General features: G+C 39.3%; 1 protein-coding gene across 12 annotated transcripts in view; it reads left to right on the top strand.

Moving 5' to 3' along the window:
• mpp7a (MAGUK p55 scaffold protein 7a) overlaps positions 1–25,417 on the top strand; it is a 459,090-nt gene that overhangs the window by 334,756 nt on the left and 98,917 nt on the right. For all 12 annotated transcript variants that reach the window (XM_059972009.1, XM_059972017.1, XM_059972012.1 and 9 more), the window contains 3 exons: positions 1,127–1,208; positions 1,313–1,398; positions 2,672–2,746. In XM_059972009.1, coding sequence (XP_059827992.1) covers positions 1,127–1,208; positions 1,313–1,398; positions 2,672–2,746 — 243 coding nt within the window. The remainder of the gene's footprint in view (positions 1–1,126; positions 1,209–1,312; positions 1,399–2,671; positions 2,747–25,417) is intronic.

Genomic DNA, 25,417 nt, shown 5'->3' on the forward strand with positions numbered 1-25,417 from the left:
GGTACAAGAGTTAGAGTACAATATTTATTTTCAAGCCTTCAAGGGGTTGCTACTTAGACACAGTATTCCCATAGATCAGCCATCTGGCTTTGAAGCTCCAGAGATCTTGGCCAAATCTGATTCTTTAATACTTTCCGTAAAACCTATGCTTTATGGTGAATCTGTTGGTTACCTTTCTAATAAATCTTTTTGGCTCTACAGAAGTTTTTATCAACTTTTGGGTATTTTTAAGGATGCCGTGTAAATTCATGTTTCTTTTAAATCCCAAAATTGGTCTGTATTGGGAGCTTTAAATGCATTTCTGTGGCTGGTCCAAGAGACTCTGCTTCTTGCACATCAGTCAGACAGGATACTAATTTTGGAGATCATTAAGCAGTAATATGCATTTTTAAATGAGATGCTAATCAAAAATAAATTTGATAGTATTTATAGTATCCCATTACAAAAAACTAAAACATATTCCTATGTGCTTTGCAGTTAAAATGGATAAATGGATCATAACTGATGACTTGGGTGAATTACCCCAGTACTGATATGAACTTCACTGTTTTACTCTATCATGACTCCTTTTCCATGCAATTAGCTTCAATCTCAGTGATTAACTTCTTTTTTTATAACTTGTTTCAAATTATAATTTATATCAGATGCACTCAGCTCATTGTATAAACATTTGAAATGATGCATTCTGCATTACTGCAATGCACACAGTAAATACCTTTAACACTAAAAACCCATTCTATGAAGTGCTACCACATGTCATTGATCCTTCAGTATAGCATTTTTTTTAATCTACCGATGAAGAAAAAGTCACAGTGTTAATTAATAAAATATAATGTAATTATTGAGGACAATATTGTGCCTAATTAAAAACAAGTTTTTTCTTAATGGGATTTTATCTCAAATATTATTTCAACTAACACAAAATGAGTGTGTTGTTTGAATTTCTAGCATCTGCAGATTTCCTTGTATTTATTATTTCAACTGTTCATACAATGATCATGTAATCAGTTTTGACTAGTGATTAATTTTGAAAACTAACTTTATGATATTGACTTAGTGTAAAACTTTTTCTTATACCTGCACATTTGTGAAGGATGCTTGTTCATTTGCTTTTTCTGGTTATTAGGGAGCAACAATAAGAAGAGATGAGCACACTGGTGCTATTGTTGTGGCAAGAATAATGAGAGGAGGAGCTGCAGACAGAAGTGGTACAAACTCATTTACAATTATGTTCTCTGAAAGTGTGTCCTTTTTAGAATGGAAAAAATAAGTGGTCATTTTCAATATTGTTGAAGCATCTTTGTTGAAATAGGTCTAATCCATATTGGAGATGAACTGAGAGAAGTTAATGGAATCGCAGTTGATGATAAAAGGCCTGAGGAAATCATACAGATATTGGTATGTATGTCAGTGAGAACATTAGAATTGTTCTAATCCCTGATTTCATATTCTGTGAGTTGATAAATCTATTAAGTGAATTCCTTTTGGCTTGACTTTATCCATGGACCACACCTTAGGTCTCCATAAGCTGTTTGGCTTTAATATTTTATATATTTTATCAATGCTGTAAATCTGCCTTCCAGCCTACAAGTAAACAAGTAATAGTGATATTAGCAAATCACTTATGTCCTTTGCACTAAAACTCCTAAAAGGCTAAGAATACTGTTAGTTACGTGAGCTAGCTTTTTGTTTGATGCACGTAAGTAATGAAAGACAGAAAACAAAGTGGAGTAAGATGAATGTGATTTATCAGTTTGGCAGATATTTGAACTAAATTAAAGACAATACTTAAACAAAACAACTAACCTATTATTTAGTTTTATTTATCATGCATCATACTTGCTGTGGCATGTGGTTCATATATTATGCACTATTTATAAAAGAAAATGACCACTGGTCATCGATCTGACATCTGGTAAACTTTAAGTTGGGCTGCCCATTTTCAAGATCCAGTTCAAGGGCTTCAGCAGAAGGGGAGTCATCAAACTGATTCAGAAGCAAGGCAGGTTTAAAAAAATATATCCCAGACACAGTACCAGAAAGAGAAAAAAAATAATTCAGTGTATATAGTATATGAAAGCGGTTTATTATGTTAAAATCTGTTCAGTGTATTTATCAAAAAGAATTGTAGTCCAAGCATGCGTATTTCATTTTAGGGCTACGGAGATCGCAAAGTTACAGTTGTCCCCTAGTTATACTCTCTTGGGTATTTTGTAGTGAAAATAGTCTATATATATCAAACATTTTTATCAATTCATTATTTCTGGGGGGAAAATTACAAAACAGAGCAATCTGCTGAGGAGAACAAAACCACAGACATCAATTTCTGGCTTTCCACATTGAGCTGAATGAATGTGTACTCCAAGAATCTTGCAATGTAATAATGGTAAATGCAGTCAATTTTGTTGTCATCACAACTGCAAAATCAACATAACTAAAATGCATGCTTGATTAAACATACACATTCTGTAAATTAGGTTTGTATTTTCTGGTTCATGGTTCACTCTTAAGAACCACTGAGGGAAAAATGTAACTGAAGGATCAGAAATAGTGTTGCATTAATTTTGATTCTTTTATTATTTCATAATATAATTCCATTATTCTTTTCATGTTTTTCCTTACTGAAGAAGAACCTTATCAATTAATATGTGCATTTTACATTTCTCTCTAGGCTCAGTCACAAGGAGCAATAACTTTTAAAATTATACCAGGAATTAAAGAGGAGACTCCAACTAAAGAAAGCAAGGTAGGCACTTCTGTCAGTTAAAAATAATGAAATCGACAGATTTTATCCTGGGAATGCCATCATTTACACTGCTTCTGGTGATACAATTGCAGGGCATCTGTGAGACATGTTAGAAATTATTTGAAACTTATTTTAATTGAAGCTATGTATTATTTAAAGAAGATGAAGAATTAAGGTTCATGTATAAATACATAGGTATATTATCTATAAAAAGTTATATTCTAGATGTTTGATTAGAATAAAATAAGGCAGGAGAATGGGGTTGAGAGGGATAATAAATCACCCATGATGGAATGCAGGGCAAACTCAGTGGGCTGAATGGCCTAATTCTGCTTCTGTCTCTTATGGTCTTTTAGTAATCTGGTGCACAGGCTACCAAATGGATTGGTGCACTGATCAGCATCAATGTTCTTGATGAAGAATATGTTTTTTAACTTAATTGCAAAATTTGAGTTCAAGTTAGATACTTTGTTCATCAAATCACACCTCGCTTTCCGTCCACCACCAGCATCACTGTAGTCAACAATAGCAATGTGCAAGACTGGCTTCTGATTTTAATGCAACCCATAAGATCATCAAGAATAAGAATAAAATACACGAGAGGTACTGAGTGTATCAGATTGTGACTGTGGAAAGAGAAACAATTGCGATTTTAGGTCAGTGAACTTTAATTTAGTCTGGAGAAAAATTAAAGCTAAGTGTATTTCAGCTGGGCTAGGAATAAAGAACAAAAGGGAATAGATATGATCTGATAGGGTGAGGGGCAGGAGAGATTACCTGACTAACTGGCAGATGGGCAAGTCTGTTGTTATATAGTATGTAAAGAAACAAAATATGAATTAGGGCAAGATATAAATAAACTTACGGAACTCTACTGCCCCCCCCCCAATGCATTGTGTACAAAGATAGTCAGGGAGTTAAACACCTCCTCACAAATCACCCAAGCTTGAAGCTTTCTTCAATGAGAAAATTTTTTTAATGAGAAAACTTGGTGAAACTGTAGAAAAGTTCAGAAAAACACATATTAGATTCAATGCAAAATCATAGCGCGCCTGAATGTACCTATAGATTATTCTCACGATTAGTATTAAACAAGTTAATACACATCTACAAAAGTCTATAGCTATGCTGTGGACTGGAGTGAACTTGTGGTGCAATGATATCTTAATAGCTATGAATGATAAACCTAAAACTTCCTTCAATGTACATCTGCCAAATGTTTACCACTATTAAAAAAGTTTAAGACTCACAAATATTACTGTCTCAAGGGCAAGTAAAAAATGGGTGGAGATGGATATATTTGCTCCAAGTTGGAATTCAAATTAATGCTCGCAGGAAATGATGTAAAAAAACAGCTCACCAACAGGAAGATGTGTTTGTACAAAACATCACCTGCAGAGGCAGAACAGGAACAATGATCTGTAATCTGTTGAGCTCATTTTTGTTTTGTAAAGTCTGTGATATACAGAGGAAAGATGCTTTCTACAAACACTTATTAAACTAAATGTGCTTTATTTCAAGTGTGTAATGAGTGTTGTTATTGTGCAAAAAATAGAGAGAGAGGGTAGAATAGAAGTATGAGAGAGAAATAAAATAGCAGCTCATGGTTATTTTCTGTGCTTGGAGTGCATATCATTGTTTTATGTATAAATTTTGTTGTAGCCCAGAGAGATTTGTTGTTTTATCTCCTGCACCGGAATGGGCAGGTGTACTGAGAATGGAGAGGTTGTTCATTGAGTGAGAAGGGGAGAAAACCATTGTTCATTGGGTGAGGCGAGGAAAAAGTAAATGTTGAGTGTGACCAGAAGTGCAGAAAATTAATTGGACTCAGTCAAGGGTCCCATCGATTCCTCATTTAAAAAGAAAGAAAAACTATGGAGTCCAGATGAAGGTCATGACTCAAAATGCCAGCAGTCCACTTCCCTCCAGAAATGCTGCCTGACCTGCTGAGTTCCTTTAGTTTTTTTTGTGTTGCTCCAGGTTCCAGTGTCTTCAAGAAAGAAAACCTATTAGAAAAACTGGTAAATATAAGAGATGAGTTTTATTTGTCAAATGTACGTCAAAGCATACAGTGAAATGCATAAGTACTTTATGTCAATGACAAATACAGTTTGTGCTGTGGAGAGCCCACAAGTGTCGCCACGCTTCTGGCCCAACATAGCATGCCAACAATTTGCAAACACTAACTCTTAAGTCTCTGGAATATGGGAAGAAACCAGAGCATGGGAGGAATAGGGCTAGTTTAGGAATAGTAGTAGGGCTACTACTACTACATCAACTCAGGCCTAGGGGGCCGGCGTCGGGCACGATGACAGACTCTCCACTCCTCCCTCTCACTCATCAGTGTGGTCAATTCATCTGCACTAGCCATGCCGCTGTCTTCTAGGAGTGTGTTGACCATAGTCTTGGGAGGGTGCCCAGGGTTCATCCTCCCATGCTTGGGCTCCCATGTGTAGACTGGCAGGTAGCTCAGGGTGGCATTGACAGTGTCCCTCTAGTTGCAGTCTTCTCACCTCGATTTTAGTAGTGAGCATCAGTAGGTCGTCATAGAGCTCGACATTCACCATGTGCTGTTGTCAACTAACGTCAAGAGTCATCCCGAGCATTCGTGTATAGCAATCATCTAGTGACTTCTCATGGTCTTGGTGAGTGTCCACGTCTCGCAACTGTACGTGAGAATGGACACTATGACTGCTATGAAGATCCTTTTTTTGAGTCCTCTGGTCAGGTTCGACCTCCGGATTTCCTTCATGTCGTTCATAGCCTCCATGCCAACGCCTTCCATATCTTCATGCCCTTCTCTGAACTCATCATTCTTGACCTGAGGTACTTGAAGTCTAAGACTTTCTTAGTAGTGTCATTCTTTACGGTCTTGAGAGTGCCTTCGTCGGAGTTGAACGCCATGTACTCTGTCTTTTTAGCGTTTAGGTGAAGTCCAACTTTATTGCACTCAATTTCCACTTTTGTCAGCAGCTGCTGTTACAGGGAGAACATACAAGTACCTTACAGTCAGTGGAAGGATTTGAACCCTGATCAGTGATCTTCTGGTGTATTAAAGCAATTGTGCTAACCACGATGCTACTGTCGCCACCCTGGTATGGCAGTTGGTATGCACAAAACATGTGCCTACAGGTATTCTGCCCTTGGATCATACTGTATTGCATTTAATTGCCAGATATAGTCTTCTGCTAGCAGTGATCTCCAGGCTTATTGAAGAGGTTAACGGCAGTGCAGTGCCTGTGTGAGTTTTGGGCCCTGCCCTGTATTGCTGTAATAATCACCTGATCCCAGTGGCTAAAAAGCTCTCAATCAAATTGAATGCTTGTGAATGTCTTTCGATATTTAGAAATATTCAAAGTCTTTCAAGCCATATTAAAATATCCTGAAGTTAAAGCACTTCAAAAAAAAATTAGTAGGTTTAAATTAAACAAAGGAAATTAATTTTTGCACCACTCTAAAGAAAAGGCATTGTCCTGAAACATTAACTCTGCTTCTTTCCTTATAGATGCTGTTTGACTTGCTTGAGTATCTCTAGCATTTATTTCTAAGTACTATTCTGCAGCTAGCCAATTCTTTGCATTGATAACAGTGGGTCTATGAGCCAATATCAGATTATACCTGGGTCAGTCTATGCAGGCAGATCTCCCGTCTTAAGTGCTCGGATATCTGAAGATGTCCATGCAGTCTTGCTGGCGTCTGTGAATCTGTTGGAACAGAAAAGGTGTGTCAGGATTAACTGAGCAAAATTGTGTGGTCCATGGCATTCTTGTAAAAGAGGAATATCTGCAAAATTATGGGGAGAAAGCAAAGTAGTGCAACCAACTAGATCCTTCAAATTGGCACAAGGAACAGAGAAACCTTTTGATTTGCTATATGATTCTGTAATATATTACAACTACTGTAAAAGATTATTTGTAAAAGACAAGTTCCACACCAAAGTAATCTCTTAACATGTTATTGGTGGAGGAACTGGTGTTGTCCAGGTGATAAAAACAACTTGCATCATTTGAAAAAATGCAGTGGAATAGCTTTAGCACCTGGTCAGGAAATCCATCTCTGTTTCTGTATAGGGCAAGTTTTAAGTATATTTATTATCAAATAATGTTTAAATTATACAACCTTTAAGATTTGCTTGCTTACAGGTAGCCACAAAGCAAGAAATCCAAAACTAAGAAAAAAAAATAAAAATGAAAGACCCAAGAGAAAGAAAAAAAATATAAATCATGCAAACAATGGAAGTGAACAACAGCATTCTGAACCAAAATTGAGTCTTCAGATCTGAACCTCGGAGCAGTCCAGAGTAGGTCCAAAGCCTCACTTACCTGCGCATCATATTAGCAGGCACAAAGCACAGCATTCTTTATCGTCTTAGCACCATGGAGATAACCATCACAGAGAATAAGCAAAATCGGCTCTTGTCCTGACCAACACCTGTCTTTTCGGGTACCTGGGCCAGTGATTAAATTGACCAAGCAACAGAATGGTGAAAAGCTCCGGCATCCTGGAGAGAGGACTGAGGATCACAGAGAATGAGTGAAATTGGCTCTGTCCTCCAATCTGCATTGGCATTTAAATTGTCTAAACAGTGTAAGGTACCTTACACTAGGACACAGGCACCGTTGCTGCGAAGGGCCCCGGGACTACATCATGCCACCCAGCAACTCACTCCAGGCCCAGATTTGGCCACTCAGCATTCATCTGCCCTCAAACCCTTCAAATCAGCTCAATCCAGCCTCACACCCAGACCAGTTGTATGAGCATCGAAATCAAATCTCCTCTGCCCAGAACCTAACTCCTCCTTACAGCGCAATCCAACCTCACTCTCAGGCCAGTTGTACAGGCATCGGAACTCCATCTGCATCAATCGATTCATCCCCTTGGGATTTTGTCCCTTGCAATTCTTTTGCTCTTCATATATCTGAAGAAGGCTTTGGGATATTCCTTCATTGTGTCTGCTGGAGAAAACTTGGGTCCTATTTTCGTCCTCCTGATTTCCTTAGGTGTTCTCTTGCACTTCTTATACTCTACACATACCTCATTTGTTCCTTTCTGCCTATACCGGCTATGCATTTTCTTCTTCTTAACCAGGACCTGAATATCTCTCAAACTAAGGTTCCCTAAACCTGTTGTCTTTGCTTTTTATTGTGACAGGAACAAGCAAACTGTTTTCTCAAAATTTCACTTCTGAAGTCTCCAATTTACCAAGTGGAGTCATAGTAAAATACAGCAGCGATCCAGGCCCGTTGACCCACTTGGTGCTTGTTGAACCATTTAAACTGCCTACTCCCATCCAGTAGAGTCATAGAAAAAGTACACCTTTACCAGAAAACAACCTGTCCCAATTCATCCTTGCCAGATCCATTCTGATACAATCAAAATTAGCCTTTCTCCAATTCAGAATCTCAACCTGAGGGCCAGACTTATCCTACTCCATAATTATCTTGAAACTAATGGCATCATGATCACTAGATGCAAACTGTTCCCCTACACAAATTCTGTCACATACTCTGTCTCATTTCCTAATAGGATATTATTAGATTTCCTATAATTTTCATTCACGTTTCCTGTAATTATAAGACGTATTTACACCCCAGGTGTTTTTTTATTAGAAGAGATTGAATAGGCCAGGTCTCTAAGCTCTTCAGTTTTGAAGATTGAAACGTGACATCATTGAAGCATGCAGTATTCTGGGGGAGGGTGTTTCTTTTGGGGATGGAGTTTTGGAATTAGAGGGGTCACAATAACGACATAAATGGTTGGCCATATGGATCTGAAAAGAAGATAAATTTCTTCACTCTGCTATTCTCTAACCAAGAGAGCCAGGTTCAGTCATGGATTATGTTTGTAGTCAAGACTGATACCTTTGTTAATGCAGGGATCCGGGGATTAAGGGAATAAGACAGGAAAATGATTTTGAAGTAGTGAATCAGCTATTGTCTTGTTGAATTACAGAACAGACTTGAAGGATCAAATAACGTACTCTTGTTCATCTTTCTCACATTTCTTCACTGCAAAATAATTTGGAAAGCTTTTGGACTCCTTGGATTTTAATAGTTTAGGTATAGAACTGGAAAATCAATCCAGTTTAATATATCCGTTGGGCAATACTATCCAGCTAACTACTCCCCTTCAGTCTACTCTGTCACAACAAACTGATGGAAAATGTAATTGACTGTGTTATCAAACAGTACCTGCTAACTGGTGCTAATTTTAGCTTCCAGTCAAAGCGTATAGCTCTAAACTTCATTACACTCACAATCTAAATGCTAACAAAAGAGCTGTGTTGAGATTAACCTTCCTTGAGATCAAGAGTTTCCAAACCAAATATATCGAGGACTCCTGGTGATTGAATGGAATGGAAATCCAGAAAACTTCACAGACTGAAGTCTTATCTTGTACAAAAGGAAATTTGCTTTGATGGTTGAAGATTAGTCTCAGCCCCAGGACAGCATGCCAGATTCCACAGACAATGTGCATTTCCAGTATGTTTCATTTCATTTCAGTGCTCAAGCACATTGATGGTTTCCTATGTATTCTTCGTCATCATCATCATCATCAGAAGGGCAGATAATTGTGGTACTGTACAGTTCCATTTGCAGTTTCTTAGAAAATAAAATAGTCTACTGTATCTGACTGCAAAAGACCTGTCAGTTTTCAAACTCAAATAGCAAACTATACCAGTGGAAGCAGTTGACCATCACAAATCGTGACCCAACCACCTGTATATAACATACGACAGCATAGTATTGTTCAGTCTCCCTCCATTAGACAACATTGTTCAGTACTTTAATTGGAAAGTCAATCAACTACACTCTCTCTCTCAGAACAGGTCAGAGGAGCATGATGAAATATTCTGTACCGTTCTGGATTAGCACTGCTCTAAAGGTTATACAGAATCTCAGTGTCATACATAACAAAATTAATCATTTGACCCACACGATATTCACCACCCAACCACTTATTTGCTCCATCACCATGACATTGCGTTTGCACTCTGTGTTTCCTTGATAAGGCAGTCTTCGACTTAATCCTGACCTCCGAGACCCAAAAGGATGTAGAAACATCAGAACTTGCAAATTCTCCTCAAGATCACAGAACTCCAAAGTAAATGGCACTGCATACCTTCACATAAACTGATGGTGAAGCAGTATAAACTTGTGAAGTCCAGTATTTATTGACTGTTCCACAAAGGGTATCCTCAGTTTGTGAACGATTTTTTTTGAAATGCTGGATTATTACCTTCAGGAAGGAGTAAAGGAGCCTGAAGAACAACACTCAATGATTTAGAAACAGCTTTTTATCCTCTGTCATCAGATTCCTGAATGGTCTGTGGACACTAGGTCATTATTCCACTTTTGTACTTTTTATTTATTTGTAATTTGTAGCTTATAGCAATTTTTTAAGTCTTGCACTATACTGCTGTCATAAAACAACAAATTTCATGACATCAATGATTCTGATTCTGAGTGAAACAGGAACTGCGCAGTTTCCTATACTATGTCCTTGTCCAAAAGACTGACCAATTGTAACCACTGACTGGTGATTGTGATCAGTTAATGCTGTAGGAAATTCCTATTCGTGTCACAAAATGTTATTTGTTAGAAGAACACCATGGGTATGCAGAGCTCCCACGCTGTCATCCACATTATGTTTTGACTCCAAACTGAGGAGAGCTTCTCTGTCGAGTATTTTTTTTGCCCACTTCTGACATTGGCTATGCTTAGAGTCTCATATTGTTACTGTCAAAGCTATATTTTGGCTTGTTTTCTTTTCTCGGGCTCTAGTCAGTTAGGAGGCAAGACTTCTTCAACAAAATTTGCGAAAAATTCTTCAAACATGGCCTGAAATTAAAAATTATATATTAACTTTGGCCAACACCCAGGGAGTTAGAATGTTAAGGACATAGTTCACTGGAATGCTCCAGTATAAGAATTAGTGTTGATGGTTTCATATGAAAACATATCAAGTGCCTTAAAGTGTCAAGTAAAACAATTCATGTTAACGTTGATGGAAAATTCATCCTTATCAAGGCTGACAATGTTTATTTTGTTCATTTCTGTCTGCTTTTACATTGTGTAGTTGTCAGAATGTAGGAGAATAGGGGGTGATCTTTTAGAGATGTATAAAATTATGAGGGACATAAATAAGAAGAATTGTGAGTATTTTTCCTAGGGTTGGAAAATCAACTAATGGGCATAGGTTTAAGGTGAGAGGGGAAAGACTGTATAGGGTGGTGTTTCTGAGGAAGTAAGTGATTGAGGCAGATAGAGTAACTGATTTTAAAAGGCAGTTGGATAAGATCATGGATAGGGAATGTTTGGAAGGATATGAGATAAACGTTGGCAAATGGGACCAGTTAGGATGTGCATCTTGGTCAGCAATGACCATTTGGGCTTGAGGGCCTGTTTGACGGGGCTCCACAGCAGTGTTGCGATTAGTGCTCGGAGCATTGAAGTTAGGAATTCAATCCCGTTGTCCTATGTAAGGAGTCCCTGTGGAGTGTGTGGGTTTCCTCTGGGTCCTCCAGTTTCTCCCCACAGTCCAAAGAAGTACTGGGTAGATTAATTGGTAATTGTAAATTGTCCCATGGTTAAGCTAGGGTTAAATCAGAGTTGTCAGGGTTCGCTGAACGGCATGGCTCAAAGGGCGGAGACGGATTCCATGCTGTATCTCTAAATAAAATAAAGTACTTATTTGAGGGCCCTCAATCCAAAGTGTCGACAGTTCATTGCCCTCAACTCACAGAGGCCCTCAAGCAGATTGTTGTTTCTTTTTTAACTTTGTGGCTATTTTAATTGGGTAATTGTGTGGTTGTACATCAGAATGCTTTGCAATTCTCTTTTCTTTCTTTTTCAATCTTTTTATTTTTATAAAAAAACATAACAGTATTATATTAAATAGGTTATGAATATATTAGACTTAGAATTAAATTAGTAACAAGATAACACTATCTTATTAAGCTATCAGCAAAAAATTCATGCAATAATCAATCTAATCTATATTGATTATACATGAAAAAGATTAAAAATAATCATCAAAAGAAAAAAAGTATAAAAAACAAGAAAAAATGTATATTTAAAGAAATAAAAAAAAACCTAAACTAACATGGGCAATAATAGTAGTTTATATGTATATGATAGTGTCAAAAACTCCGGAACTCCATACCAGAACAAGAATAAAAAGAGTAAAGGTCTGGAAGAAGCCAAATTAATTCATATGAAAGTGTCGAATGAACGGTCCCCAAGTTTCTTCAAATTTAATTGATGAATCAAAAACAGTACTTCTAATTTTTCCTAAACTTAATCAAGAAATAGTTTGAGAGAACCACTGAAATGTGGTAGGAGGATTTACTTCTTTCCAATTTTGTAATATAGATCTCCTGGCCATTAATGTTACAAAGGCATTCATTTGTCTAATTGAAGGGGAGAATCGACTATCATCTTCATTTGGTATACCAAAAATTGCAGTGATAAAATGAGGTTGTAAATCAATATTCCAAATTGAGGAAATGGTAGCAAATATGTCCTTCCAATAATTATGTAAGGTAGGACATGATCAAAACGTGGGTCAATGAAGCCACATCTAAATGACATCTGTCACATTGAGGATTAACATGAGCAATTCTCAAAACACATGGCTTTTTAAAGCAACTAACTATATTGAATAAGTTTCTTTGCATCTAAGTATCTAATTTTGGTTTGAGCAACATCCTATAATATTGCATAATGTTCATGAATGCACAGTTTGCTCCAAAATAATACTTAACATTGAAAATTTTTATAATGTGGAACAAAAACTTGTAAAACATAACTATGAAGCTGTTCTCTTGAATTTAAATCAAATTGTTGCAGCCAATATCCACTTTTTTATAAAACTGTATTAATCTATTGGTATGCTTTCTGAAATACGCTATTTTAATATTACACTTAAATTAGAATGTTGACTAAGTAGGATTTATTAAATTATCTTTCAAAAATGTAATCATTATTATTCCAAATGATAATATTTATCTAAATCCATACTTTTAAGTCACATTATCTGCAGTGGATCATAAAATAAGACCTGGATTGTGCTGTTTCTCCACAGCAGGTGAAAAGGTGATTCACTTTCCATCAAACATGCCTGAAAGATTTATGAATTGTGCATTTGTACTATGGAAATGCCAGGAATGCATTTACATTGACAGTGTTGTATACGATCAATGAATCTCACCAGTTTTCTCATCACATTTTACTCCTAACAGAATAAAATCAGCAGTTAAATTTTTTGTGGAATGCATAGTAGCTTGGAATCAGTAAACATTTTAAAACTGTCAGCTTTATTTTGTTTAACAAAATGCATCAGAAACATTGGCTTCTCCTCCAAAGAGTGCTACTGCCTATCGTTATTTTACCACACATTCCTCATTCAAAATTTACAGCAAATTTGAAAATGATTGCTACAATATATTGTCCACATACAAATAAAGCCACTGCAATGGAATGTTGTATGAATGTAAATTCACAGTATTGAGCACACAACCAACCACTGTCCACCCAGCCTCGCTTCCAGTGCTCTGCAGAAAACAACTCCTGATCCCATTCTCTAAGTTCCCAAATTCAACATTTAGTTAAAACATTTTTATTGCTTCACAAATGCTTTGTAAATAAATAGATTTATTTGCCCTATACCAACCAGATGTAGAAAGAAATTTCATTTGCATAAAGTGGACTTTTGTAATATTTTTGGAAATATTTAAAATCTTTCCACTTTCCCCGTCACAGGCCATTCACTTTTTTTTGTCATCGATTATATAACCTCTTGGGTATGTAGAATTCTGAGACTTATTTCAAGTGTTTTACAGCCTGTACAGTACCTGTGAAGTTGCTTTTGTAATATGGGGAGGAAGAAACTCATTACATAGCACCTTACACAACCTTGATGTCTTCCAAAGCACTTCCCAGTTTTTGAAAAATGTTGACAAATAGACAAGTATAGAAATCACCGTGCACATAGCATTATCTTCCAAACACTGCAAAGGTGACTGATCAGATACAAATTGTATAATGACCTTGGTGATGTTAAAGGGTTGCCATGTCTCAGGAAGAACTTCACTTTTTCTTCTTTCACTCACCCTGAGCTTTTTTTTTTAACAAAGAGCAGTACCATACAGGAGCAGGTCCTCTGGCTCACAATGTTGAGCTGAACTAATTAACTCAATAACTAAATGTCTAGTTATATTAATCCCTCTATTCTCTGCAAGTTCATGTGCTATCTAATAACCTCTTGTGCCTGGAATAAGCAGAAAAGAACTCTGATTTTTTTCAACTAGGAAATAGTCCTTTATAACAATGCAGCACCTTCTCTGGAATGAAGTGTTGTTCTAATTGAAGTAGTAGTTTAAAAAAGGAACTAGTGCTTTCCCAGCTTATATAATAGATAAATTCTTCTTGAGCTTCCAGCCGGGAACCAATATCAATTATAACCAACATTTCAATGCCAGACTCTGCCATCTTCATCAGGGATGATGCCTGGGCATGTCTGGTCTGGTGGTATTTAGACCCCTGTAGCCTGTCCTTCCCTGACTGGTTAGTCCTCATCCAATCAGATCTCAGGTCTCCCACCTTCTTTACTATTGAATTCTGGTTCTTTCTTAGAGCAAGACCTTTGTCTTTGTTAAAATTCTTTTCCTCTAGTTTTATCTCAATCGTTTCCCTCACCTGGCGGTTCCAAAAGCTGTTGGCACGGCAGTTTGCCATCAAAGTCAATTCTCTGGCCTTTACAAATGCAGTGTTCTGCTGCGGCCAATTTCTCTAGGGAATCCAAAGGGATACACTTCCAGTGCTCCTTGATGCAGGGTTCCAGCATTCCGATATACCCTGCTCCACATTCACAGGAAATCCTGTAAACGGCAGCCAACCTGAGTCCCAGATCATTTTTGACCTGCATAAGCTGTGATTTGAGCTTCATTATGGGTTTGTGGATGGTATTAATCCTATATTTCTTAAGGATCCTAGTGAAACTTTCAGAAACCGTGGAAACATGGGGAACTCAGGAGATAGTGCTGGGTTCCTCCTTGTTGTTAGGTTTGCTGATTTTTCTGTCGGCCCTTTTAAGGGCTCGATTGATTTCCTTGACCTTGTAGCTATTCTGTCGGAACATCATGCATCATCATCTTATTTCCTGGGAGAGACTTTCTGGGTCCGAAATAATCGCCTCCTGAGGAAGTAAAGGCAATGGGGAACCTTTTAGACCATGACATCTATGTATTTGGATCATGGTGTTCACTTGAACTCTCAACCCTCTTGACCTCAGCACCACTGATGTAAGCAGGAGCAGGTACACAGCCCCCCTTTCTGAAGACATGATCAGCTCTTTTGTTTTGCTGACATCATGCTTCTAGGCTTTCTATCTCCTTCCTGTACTCCAGCTCATCATTATTTGAAATGGAGGTCGCTGAATTATCTGCAAACTTGGAGATGCAGTTAGAGCCAAATCTGGCCACACAGTCCTGACTGAATCGGGAGCAGAGCAAGGGCTGAAGATAAAGCCTTGTGGTGCACCAGTGTTGAGAATTATTAAGGCAGAGATGTTGCTGCCTGTCCTCACTGATTGTGGTTTGTGGTCAGGACGTCAAAAATCCAGTTGCAAAGTGAGGTGATCATGGAGTTTGGAGCAATGCACACAAAATACCGGAGGAACTCAGCATGCCAGGCAGAATCTATGGAAAGGAATAAACGGATGACATTTTGGCCCAAGACCCTTCATCAGGACTCCAATATGAGAATTATTGTAGAATCTATAGAATTTTGCAATGCACCCACTTTCTTCACAGCCATCTCATTCAAAAGCTTTAGATATAAGTTGACATGACCTGTGGAGCTCATGCTCTTCAGTCCCATTAACTTCTCCAATTACATTGTTAATTTCTTTGTTCCCCATGTTAAATCTCAACTTGATTGTCTTTTCCCTTGGTAGGGCATTCTAAAACTAGGGGGCATGGGTTTAGGGTGAGAAGAGAAATGTTTAAAAAGGACCAAAGCAGCAACCTTTTCGCACAGATTTTGTCGAGTAGATGGAATGAGCTGCCAGAGGAAGTGGTTGAAGCAGGTATAATAGTAGAATCTGAGGAACTCTGGATAGGTAGGGGGAGGGATGAATTCAGAAAATAGGGCTAAGCTGATCAGCATGGATTAATTTTGCTGAAGAGTCTGTATAGATGCTGCATTATTATATGACTCCATGACTCTTGTACTTCTCCACTGAACTTGTAAATCTTAATAATGCCTTGGTCCTCAGGTTGTTAAATTGACATCATGTTGGCATAGTTGAATTATTGGAATTAACAAAGCACAAAGTATGGTATGGCATTCAGAAGTAACCCCAAGTGGGAGATACTTTCTCACAAGGAATTATCACAGATCTCATGTGAAGCAATCTTGCAAATAGTCCTGAAAAACAATACAGGTGATGCAGAATTGCTTATTCAAATACTAACATCTTGAATGTGGTGGATTTTCATTCAGTGGACTAAAATGGGTTTGCAATGAAAGTATCTATCTCTGTTTTGAATTAAGACAATAATTGAGCTTCCATAGTTCTCTAAGACAGAGGATCTAAAGAATGATGACATTTGAATTACAAAATTTCTTTTCATCTCAGTACTAAATTGCCTCTCCCTTATTCCGAGACTGTGACCCTTGGTAATAGACTTGACCAATGAAAACCGTATCCCTATCAAACCCTGTAAGAAATTTGTTTCAATGAGATCTTGCACTACCCCATTCCTCAGAAAATACAGACCATATCTACTCATTTTCACCTCATATAGTAAACTTGCCATCCTCAGAAGCAGTTTTGCAATTCCTTAATGACATGGTTCTCTTCCAGGGTATAACAAACCAGCTTAAAGATGATCCAGCTGTGGAAATGAGATTAAAGGTAATAGTTCAAAGGAAAAGGCTTACAATGTTGCTAAGAAAAAGTAATACGCTCAATAATTATAAAATAAATTCACTGTTCAGCGAAGGAGGTTTAAGATTGATAAGGAGACAAAGTAGAAAACTAGCATATAATCTAGTGAGAAGCATAAAAATATACTTTAAAGCTTCTACAGCGAAAATGGTGGCAAGCGAAAATGACCAGCTCTCATGCAAACTTATAGCAGTTGATATAAGTATTGATTTTGGATGTCAATGGGAACTTTACCTAATGACCACAGCGCTGTTGTATTCAAGTTATCAGAGCAAAGAGTATGACCATTTGTCTTGTTTGGGGACCAACTTGTCTGCAAGAGGTCGAGAGATGGACATGTCAAATGTGGATTCTTTTCTCTCTAGAAGCAATGGGTATCCTGCCTTTTCTGGACATTGACCGTCATTGAATGCTTCTATGGGCTTTCACAGTCATGCTGAAACTTACTGTTGTATTCCATGTTCTACACACCATCAGTGGGAATTGTGTGTAAGGCTGCTTTGTTTAAGACTAGTTTGTTTTATGATCTCTATAAAAGATTGAATTATAGTAATCAACATTTAGGATCAAAATTAATACTGAACCTATACTGTGAATGGAAGCATCTTATTAGTGCTGATTTTCACTCTTTTCACCAAAACATCATTCATGCTTGTGTCCAACGGTTATACTAGCATACATAGGCCTTCAACAAAACAATTATCATCATCACTGGTTGGGTGATGTATTATCATCAGGTACTTTTTAGTCCTCTCTGTAGTAGAAAAATAACACCCTTTCACTTTCTGACATTTCCCTGAATTGTGACATTGTCAACATTTCACCTGCCTGTTCAATAGGTGTCCTCAGCCAAAGGGTCTGTTCCTGAGTAATGCTTCTTCTGTGGGTGGTGGGGCCTATGAGCCTTATAAGATTATAAGAAGCATAGATAGAGTAGACAGAAAGTATCTTTTTTCCAGAGTTGTATTGTCTAATATGCAGGTAAGGGGTAATTTCAAAAGAGACGTGAGGGGCAAGTTATTAATACAGACAGTGATGAGTGCCTGGGCTGCTCTGTCTGGGGTGGTGGTAGAGGCAGATACGTTAGGGACTTTCAAGAGACGTTTAAATGGGCATGTGAATGTGAGGAAAATTGAAGGATATGGACATTATGTGGGCAGAAGAGATTGGTTTGCCATTTGATCGCAAACTGGATTAATTTAGCACAACATTGTAGCCCGAAGGGCTTGTACCTGTGTTGTACCTATGTTCTACATTCCTTCCAGTGTCAACATTCTTAGTCCCTTCCTTCCATAATTACTGCCAACACACGAGGAAGGCACAAGTGACTTAGAACCCATGCTTTTGAAGATCTATTTCTTTATAATGAGAAGAATCATTGTCACTCATCTATTCTTCAAATCAAACAGAAACATGTTTAGTTTGATCAGTCTTTCATTTGCAAATGGAAGAAGATGGTTCACACTCCCTCCCTGACTGTACAGAGCATGACATTTTTATTCATAATTGGAAGCATGGGGGGGGGGGGGAATATCAAATCACCTACTGGGGGAAACCGCAGTGATCTGATTTCTGGCACCGAGTCTGTCTCTGTGGTTCAGAAGGGAAGCAGGGAGAGGAGGAGTGCTTTAATGATAGGCAATTCCATAATTAGATTAGATTAGATTCAACTTTATTGTCATTGTGTCGAGTACCGATACAAAACCAATGAAATGCAGTTAGCATCTAACCAGAAGTGCAAAAGAATAGTATTATTACAAAATAACTGTGAATAAAAAGTAAGTGCTACAGCACACAATTATAAAAGTACTAAGACAGTCCAATATGGGTGCAATACAGCTTAGCACTGTGATGTGAGGTTCAGCAGGGTCACAGCCTTAGGGAAGAAGCTCTTCCTGAGCCTGCTGGTGAGGGAGCGGAGGTTCCTGTAGCGCCTACCGGATGGGAGGAGAGTAAAAAGTCCATGGTTAGGGTGAGATGCATCCTTGATAATGCATTTCGCCCTGCCCAGGCAGCGTTTATGGTAGATGTTCTCAATGGTGGGCAATTGGGTGCCTGTAATCCGCTGGGCAGTTTTCACCACATGCTGGAGTGCTTTGCAGTCTGGCATGGGACAATTGCCATTCCACACTGAGATGCAGTTGGTGAGTATGCTCTCAATGGTATGGCAGTTAAAGTCCATCGGTATCCTGGGACAGAGGTGCGCTTTCTTGATGCACTGCAGGAAATAAAGGCGCTGTTGCACCATTTTGATCAAGATGGAGGAGTTCAGGGATCAAGTGAGATCATCAGAAATGTGGACACCAAGGAATTTGAAGCTTGATACACGCTCCACTACAGCTCCATTAATGTAGATGGGGACAGGAGTGTGGCACCTAGCATGCCTGAAGTCCACAATGATCTACTTGGTCTTCTGGGTGTTAAGGGCCAGGTTGTTGTCAGCACACCACGTAGCCAGGTGCTGGACCTCATCCCTGTAGGCCGTCTCATCATCCCCTCTGATCAGGCCAACCACCGTGGTGTCATCTGCGAACTTGATTATGGAGTTAGAACCATGTACAGGAACGCAGTCGTAGGTGAAAAGGGAGTATAGAAGAGGGGTCACACACATCCTTGAGGCACGCCGGTGTTCAGAGTGAGAGTGGAGGAGGAGAGGTTGTCTAACTCCACAGATTGGGGTCTGTTAGTCAGAAAGTCCAAGGTCCAATTGCAGAGGGATAAGCTGGTACCAAGCTGGCGAAGTTTGGCGATCAACTTGGAGGGGGTCACAGTATTGAATGCCGAACTAAAGTCAATGAACAGCATTCTGACGTAAGAGTTGGGGCTGTCCAGGTGGGTCAGGGCAGAGTGAAGTGCCGTGCAGATGGTGTCCTCTGTTGACCTGTTGATACGGTAGGCAAATTGATGGGGGTCCAGAGTAGTGGGCAGACAGGATTTCAGTTGTGATAGAACGAGTCTCTCAAAGCACTTCGCAATAATGGGGGTGAGTGCAACTGGGCGGAAGTCATTCAGGCCCGTGGCAGTGGAATTCTTCGGCACTGGCACAATGGTGGCAATCTTGAAGCTTGTGGGGACAACTGCTTGGGCTAGGGGCAGATTGAAAATGTCCGTGAAGACCTTGGCCAACTACCCTGCATAGACTTTGAGCAAACAGCCAGGTATTCCATCTGAACCAGCTGCCTTCCGTACATTCACCCTGCTCAGGGTGGCGCAAACATCGGAGGTGGAAAGTGAGGGAGACAGTTCACCAGGTGGGAGATCCGCTTTGAGGGTGACCTCCTTGTTCCCTCGATCAAAGGGAGTGTAGGAGTAGTTAAGTTCATCAGAGAGGGAAGCAGAGTTGGAAGGGGGGCACAGTACTAGGTGGTTTGAAGTCTGTAATACTGTAAACTGTATGCCATGCCACATGCGCTGGGGGTCTAAAGAGTTGAAATTAGAGAAGCAGACAGCAGATTCTGTGGACTTGAAAGTGACACCCAGATGGTATGTTGCTTCACAGGTGCCAGGGTCAGAAATGTCTCAGACTGGGTCAACAGTATTCTAACGGGAGAGGGTGAATAGCCAGAAATCATGGTACATTTTGGTACCAGTGACATGGGTCAAGAAAAGGAGGAGGTTCTGAAGAGAGAATATAGGGAGTTAATTCAGCAGGACCTCTAGGGCAGCAATCTCTGGATAGCTGCTTATGCTAGGCACCAGTGAGGGTAAAAATTAGATGAGTTGGCAGATGAATGTGTGGATGAACAATTGGTGCAGAGGCTAGGGTTTCAGATTTCTGTATCATTGGGATCTCTTCTGGGGAAGGTATGACCTGTACAAAAAAGAACCAGTTTGTTATATCTGCATCTGAGGGGGACCAATATCCTTGAAGGCAGGTTTGCTAGAGCTGTTGGGGAGAGTTCAAACTAATTTGGCAGGGGGATAAGAACCAGGATGATAGGGCTGAGGATGGGGCAAGTTGGTCTACAACTAGGTGCAGTGTGTAGTGATACTATGAGGAAAGGCAGGCAGATGATGGTGCAAAATTGCAGTCAGTGGGATGAGTTAAAGTGTAACAAGGGAATAAAATTGAAAAAGGTGATGAATAGAAAATGTTATATTTGAGTGCATGCAGTTTACAGAATAAGGTAGGTGATCTTGTAGCACAGTTAGAGGTTGGCAGGTATGATGTTGAAGGCATTGCTGAATCATGGCTGGAAGAAAATCATTGATGGGAGCTTTATATTCAAGGATGCACATTGTATTGAAAGGATGAGCAGATGGGTGGGTGGCTCTGTTGGTTTAAAAAACAGAATCAAATACTTCAAAAGAGGTGACGTGAGATCAGAAGATATAGAATCCTTGTGGTAGAGTTAAGAAACTGCTAGTGTAAATAGATCCTGATGGGAGTTATATACAGATGTCCGAACAGTAGCCAGGATGTGGGCTACAGATCACAACAGGAAATAGAAAGAGCATGTAACAAGGGCAATGTTACGATAGTAATAGGGACTTTCAAAATGCAGGTAGATTAGGGAAATCAGGCTGGTGCTGGATCGCAAGAGAAAGAAATTGTAGAATACCTACGAAATGATTGAATTCACCCTGCAATTTGTCAAGGTAAGCTAAAATTGGATATATCAGTAAAGGGATTGAGAAGCATGAGAGAGGAGCTGGCCAGAGTTGATTGGAAGCGATGACTGGATTTTCTGGGAGCAATTCGAAAGGCACTGGAAAGATACATCCCAAAGATGAAGTAGTCTAAGGGGTGGATGGGGCAACTGTAACTGAGAAGGGAAGTCAAAGACAACATAATAATACAGAGGGCATAAAATGTAGCAAAAATTAGGGGGAGGTTGAGGATTGGGAAGCTTTTAAAATCCAACAGAAGGCATCTGAATAAAGCCATAAAAGAGAAAAGATTAAATATGAAAATGAGCTAACCAATTATATAAAAGAGGATACAAAAAGTTTTTTTTCAAATATACAGTCATCATTGTTATGCGCTGTGTCATATGATAGTTTTTGGCAATTTTTTCTGCCGAAGTGGTTTGCCATTGCCTTCTCTGGGCAATGTTTTTACAAGATGCATGACCCTGGCCGTTATCTATAGTCTTCAGAGATTATCTTCCTGGTGCCAGTGGTCAAATAACTAGGACTTGTGATATGCACCAGCTGCTCTATCAACCATCCACCACCCTGCTCTCATGACTTCATGTCACCCTAATCGGTGGGAGAGTGGCACCAAGTGGTGCTACATTTTTCCCAAGGATAACCTGCAGGCTAACAAATGGAAGGAGCACCATACACCTCCGTTGACAGAGACGTATAAGCATTATAAAGATACACAGCAGATATGCAGTATAAAGAGTAAAAGAAAAACGAGTGGATGTTGGATCATTGAAAACTTGACATTTGAGAAGCAGTAAAGGGGAACAAAGAAATGGTGGACAAAATAAGTATTTTGTATCAAAATTCACTGTGGAAGACACTAGCTGAATGTCAGAAATACAGAAATGTCAGGAGGCAGAAGTGAGTGTTGTTCCTTATTATTAAGGAGAAGATGCTTGAGAAGCTGAAATGTCTGAAGGTAAATAAATTATCTGGACCAGATATATTATACCCCAGGGTTCTGAAGGAGGTCACTGAAGAGATTACGGAGACATTAATGATGATCTTTCGAGAATCACCGGATTCTGGAATGGTTTCGGAGGGATGGAAAACTACAAGTGTATTTGCCTGACAAATCTGTTGGAATTCTTTGAGGAAATAACAGACAAAGAAGATTCAGTGGATGTTGGCTATTTGGATTTTAAGAAGGCCTTTGACAAGGTGCCACACATAAGGCTGCTTAACAAGATCAGAGCCCAAGAATGATTCTAGCATCTATAGAAGATTGGCTGACCAGGAGGAGGCAATGAGTCGGAATAAAGAAGGCCTTTTCTGGTTGGCTACCAGTGAATAGTGGCATGCTGCAAGGGTCAATGTTGGGACCATTTGTTTTTACATTGTGCATAAAAGATTTGGATGAAGGAATTAATGGTTTTCTGGCCAAGTTTGCAGACAATATGAAGATGGGTGGAGGACAGGTAATGTTGAGAAAGCAAGATGTCTGCAGAAGGACTTGGACAGACTGGGAGAATCAATAAGGAAGTGGCAGATGGAATGTTGTGTAGTGAAGTGTAGTCATACACTTTGGTGGAAGGAATAAAGGTGAGGACTCTTTTCTAAATGGGGAGAAAATTCAACAATCGGGTGCATAGAGATGTGGGAGTCCTCCTGCAGGATTTCCTTAAGGTTAACTTGCAGTTTGAGTCAGTGGTAAGGAAGGTATGTACAATGTTAGCATTCATTTTGAGAGGACTAGAATATAAGAACAAGAATGTAATGCTGAGGCTTTATAAGGCATTGGTCAGACTGCACTTGTAGTATTGTGCTCCCTATCTAAGAAAAGATGTTCTGGCACTGGAGAGGGTCCAGAGGAATTTCAGGAGAATAACTCCAAGGAAGAAAGTGAATAATGGCTCTGGTCCTGAATTCGGTGAAGTTTTGAAGAATCTCATTGAAATCTTTTGAATACTGAAAGGCCTAAATGGAGTGGATTTAGAGAGGATATTTTCTTTTGTGGGGGAGTCTAGGACCAGAGGGCACAACCTTAGAATAGCAATGGGGAAGAAATTTATTTAGACAGAGCGCTGAGAATTTATGGAATTCTTTGCTGCAGATGGCTGTGCAGGCCAAGTCATTCGATATATTTAAGACGGAGCTTGATAGGTTCTTGACTAAATACGATGTCAGAGGTTATAGGGAGAAGGCGGGAGAATGGGCTTGAGAGAGATTTAAAAAATTAGCTATGATGGAATGGCAGAGCAGACTCGATGGGCCGAATAGCCTAATTCTGCTACAGTGTCTTATGGTCTCATGTCTTATAATGTGAGAACAGAGTATACTATCAGCATCTCTGAAGATCTATTCTGGACCCAAGAGTTTGATGCAATTACAGGGAACGCACAGCAGCAGCTATATTTCATTGGTAGTTTGTGGAAACTGAGTACGTCACCTAAGACTCACAAATTTCTACAGATGTACCATGGAAGCAAACCAACTGATTGTGTCACTGTCTGGTATAGAGGGACCACTGCACAGAATATATATACACACTTACTTTTTTATATATACTTATTTATAGATTTTTATTGTTATATATTGCAATGTACTGCTACCGCAGTACAACAAATTTCACAACATATGCCGGTGATATTAAATCTGATTCTGATTCTGGAATGCTAAAGCAAGGTCAGACTAACTGTCCCTACTTCTGCATTTCTCAGAAAGTGGCCTCTGCTGCCTCTGTTGCAAACATGGGGGATTTCAATTCCAGTTACTTGCTTTAATGGAACTCCCTCCACACCTACCATTCCATGCCCAGACTGCATTTCGGTGAAATCATATTACCTGGCTGTCTTACCTGCATACAGGCAGAGGCTAAAGAACAAAGGTCCAGAGATTAGAACAGCAAAGAGGTAGTAGTGGGAGGCAGAGGAGCAGTTACAGCATTGCTTCAAGTCAGTGGACTGGGCCGTGTTCAAGCACTCATCTGAGGATCTGTATGAATACACCATTGTTGTAATAGACTTTATTAAAACAGCTGTAAATGAGTGTGTCCCTACAAAATCATTCACACTCTTTGTCAATCAGAAGCCCTGGATGAACCATGAGATCTGAAATCTACTGAGGGCTAAATCAGAGGCATTCGAATCTGGTGACCAACAAACTTACCGAAGGTCCAGGTGCAGTCTCTGGAAAGCCATCTCAAGGGCAAAGTAGAAATTCCAGACCAAATTTAAATCAAAGAATGATGCCCAACAGTTGTAGCAGGGCTTGAATATGACCACCTCTCATAAAAATTAAATCAAGTGACATGGGAGGCACCGAGCTTCACTTCCAGATTAGCTCAATGCCTTCTATGCTTGCTTTGACCATCAAAACATGGAGGAATCATCACGAACTTCCACGTTTCCTGATGATCTCAGTCTTGATCTCAGTTTCAAGCCAACGTGGAGGGTGAACACATGAGAAGCATCCAGCCCAGATGGCCACATACTAAAGACCTGTCCTGATCAACTAGCTGGTGTGTTCTTTATCCTCTTGCTTTGGTGGTTTGTGGTATCCACTTACTTCAGTTATATTGATGTCCAAGAAGAGCATGCTGACCTGCCTAAGCAGCACTTACATCCATTCTTGCTATTGAGAGATCGGCGATGAAACATTAACTCCTAATTGAGAAGCAAATTAGATCCGCTCAAATTTGCCTAATGGAGCAACAGTTCCACAGCGGATACTATTTCATTGGCTCTTCACTCAACATATGGACAGCAAAAATGCATACTTCAGGATGATCTTAATTGACTATAGCTCAGCATTCAATACCATCATCCCCTTAAAACTTATCAATGCATTCCAAGATCTTAGCCTTAATGCTTCCTTGTGCAATTGGATCCTGGATTTCCTCACTTGCAGACCCCAGTCAGTTTGGATTGGCAACAGCATCTCCTCCACGATCTCCATCAGCACAAGTGCACCACAAGGTTGTGTACTTAGTCCCTTGCACTACTTGATTTTCACTGAAGACTGTGTGGCTAAACATAGCTCCAAAAATGTTGCTGATGACGCCACTGTCATTGTCCAAATTGAAGGTGGCATTGAGTCAGAATCTAGGAGGGAGAGTGAAAATCTGGC

Source organism: Hypanus sabinus, chromosome 6 (genome assembly GCF_030144855.1).
Source record: "Hypanus sabinus isolate sHypSab1 chromosome 6, sHypSab1.hap1, whole genome shotgun sequence".
Lineage (NCBI taxonomy): Eukaryota > Metazoa > Chordata > Chondrichthyes > Myliobatiformes > Dasyatidae > Hypanus > Hypanus sabinus.